At 40.8% G+C, this 2,773-nt stretch overlaps 1 protein-coding gene across 1 annotated transcript in view; it reads right to left on the bottom strand.

The window, feature by feature from the left end:
• Positions 1-2,306, bottom strand: part of slc4a1b (solute carrier family 4 member 1b (Diego blood group)) — a 7,873-nt gene extending 5,567 nt beyond the window's left edge. Inside the window, exons 1-3 of the mRNA XM_035665677.1 lie at positions 2,266-2,306; positions 1,008-1,188; positions 594-729 (exon numbers count right to left, since the gene is read on the bottom strand). Of these exons, the coding sequence (XP_035521570.1) occupies positions 594-729; positions 1,008-1,164 (293 nt within the window). The 5' untranslated portion in view covers positions 1,165-1,188; positions 2,266-2,306. The remainder of the gene's footprint in view (positions 1-593; positions 730-1,007; positions 1,189-2,265) is intronic.
• Positions 2,307-2,773: the final 467 nt, after the last annotated feature.

Consider the following 2,773-nt stretch of genomic DNA (forward strand, 5'->3'; position numbering starts at 1 on the left):
GCTAGCCTAGCTCTGTCCAAAAGTAATTAAATCTGCCTACTAGTACCTCTAAAGCTCACTAATTACTGGGATCAGATGCCAGGTAACCAGTGGAGACGGAAGAGAGTTACTCAACCAACAAATACTCCCTCATAAAACTGTGAATTGTTGATGAGCTAAGCTATGTTAACCAGCAGCCGGCTTGTAATTAACAGACAGACATAAGAGTGGCATCCAACTTGTCATCAAACTCTCTGCAAGAAGGCAAAAAAGTATTTCCCAGAATGTCTCCTTTAAAGGCTGATTATGATATATTTTAGTGTAAAAGTTTAAAAAACACAGTGACAGTATATAGAGTGACCTGAGGTAACTACAGTACACGTTGATGACCTTTAATAAAGACTTAAGCAGACAGGCAGAGTGGTTTGGCGGTCAGAGACAGTGTTTCATAATTACAGGTTCAATCTCCACAACAGTGATGTGTTCTGCTCAACATTCTCTGAGCGAGATACTGAAACCATCTCACTTGCACCTTTGGATAACAGCATCAGCTAAAAGCCTAAATGTAGGTGATTTATGTTTGAGTCACAGTTGGGTGATGTCTTGGAGGATACCTGCGGTTTTGAAGCAGAGATTTCAGCAGTCCTTCCCGGTCTCCAGGTCTGATCTCCTTCTTGTTAACCATCTCGTTGACCATCTTCTCAGCGATGCTGGCCAGGGTCCGCTCTTCACAGTCGAAAATCGTCACCCCTTGACAAAAGGAACAAGTTGGATATTCAGAGATGACCATAAAGAGGAGAGAAAACTACTAAAGTAAGATTAGTAATACCACGGTGGAGAAATACTCAGTTACAAGTAAATATCAAAATGTCAGGTACATGTAAAGCACAATATTTCTCTCATAAAGTAGTGCAGTAGAAGTATAACATTACATAAAAAATCTACTTAAGTGCAATACTTGACTAAATGTACTTTCCATCACAGAAAATGATTTCATGCTCATTTATTCATTGCTTTTCCTCACTGACCTGTGTTCATGGTGCGTCGGAGCTGGATGAGGCTCTTGAAGGTGAGGTAGGAGATGTGCGAGGACGCCCAAACCCCTGCCTGAGGGTCGAAGCTCTCCTCGTAGCCCCCCCATCGCCCCGTCTCCTGCCAGTAGGTCTGTTGCTTCTGGTCCTTCATTAGCTCCTTCAGCGCCACGTACCTCTGAAGGCACAGAGACAAAACAGAGGAAACACCAGCTGATATGGACATGCATGTAGGAAACAGGCACAAGCATGCTTGTGCCTGTGAGACCGAGAGTGAAAATTTGCACAGGACAGGTGGATAAAATAAACTCGCACCTCCCACAAGCACAGCTTAAGCATGTGGTGAACAACTGTGGTTTTACTGGCCACTTCCTACCTGTGAATGTGAGTCACTGTGAGTAAAGTATGGGAGCAAATCTCTGAATATTTGCTCTCTAACCTGAATAAGAGGGGAAATGTTAGTACAAATAGCTTTTATATTCTGTAAATTTAAGTTACTTTTGATTAGGTTGTTAGGGTTTTTGGTTGCTTTAATTGTTCCTCGTGTCTTATGAAAGTTACAGTCTTTTAGAACGAGTAAGAAGGAACTTGGTACTAAAAACACTGTAATTTTGATACTCGCTTGATCTTGCTGTTGAAGTCTCGTTTTAGCTTCAACTTAAGATGTCATTTTCAACTGTTTCAGTGTACAGAAGTGAGTGTTGTCTTGGAATTTTTTAAAATTATCCTTATAGTTGTCTCTAAATAATGAATAAAATTATAATATTAATTTCACATTGATAGTATAGCATTATGAATAAGATGAACCTACATGTATGATATGTGAAGAGAGCAATAGAGACATAATTTTGCATGGTGTCTGAGAGAAATATCCTCTCTTCAGAGCAGATAATATCACGTTCATGCTTCACTACTTTACAAAAACACTGATGATATTTTAGGTGTTGTTTTTCCACTGCAGCAGCCTGGAGTATGAAGAACATGAAGCAGCTGTCATTTATATTATGTTCTTGGCAGCACCTGTGTGGATGTGGATCAGGATAATGTGGAAAGGTGATGTCCAGGTGACACTTTGTGTCTATAACGTAAACACGGTATTTGTTCTGCCTCAACAACCAGCAGGCTCCAGGCTCTGGGCCACTGCTAGTTTCCGGTGTGGACATGACTTAAGGGCTCGACCTGGACATGTTTGGACTGTCAATACATGTCGTGTGCCTGGAGTGGATGAGTGTGTGTGTGCGTGTGTGCCCCTTACCTGACACTGTGCACCGGTGTTGGCGTTGGTGTTCCAGGCAGCTGGAACAGACACAATGGACACTGTTTTTCTATTTTTCAACACTGAGACATTCTTTCCAGTAACACAGTAAATAATATGAACTGAGAATATGTTCCCTATTTCATCTTCAAATTCACTTTCATACACATTTTACAGTTTGAATGACATTTGTGTGTTGGGTGTATTTCCCTAAAACTAATGAGGTTCTAACTTTGCTCATTCAAAACTTTGCTTGGAAGTTGAATTTTTTGCAAAAAAGACTTGAATGAAATGGGAAATATAGATTCCGGTTGTAGTTGGTGGATGACTTCAGTCTTATGTAAGATATCTCCAGAGTGTCCATTTTATCTCTGATTAGACCGGAGCACTGAAGTTGTCTATGACAACAGAATGATTTATTTCCAAAACACAGCGGAGCAAAGGGGTGGAAGATTCAGATTAGACCGATTGGATTCCGTCTATAGTCCATTTGTGTGTGTGTGTGTGT

This window comes from Morone saxatilis, unplaced genomic scaffold, assembly GCF_004916995.1.
Source record: "Morone saxatilis isolate NCDOM2014 unplaced genomic scaffold, NCSU_SB_2.0 Contig1, whole genome shotgun sequence".
NCBI classification, from domain to species: Eukaryota; Metazoa; Chordata; class Actinopteri; family Moronidae; genus Morone; species Morone saxatilis.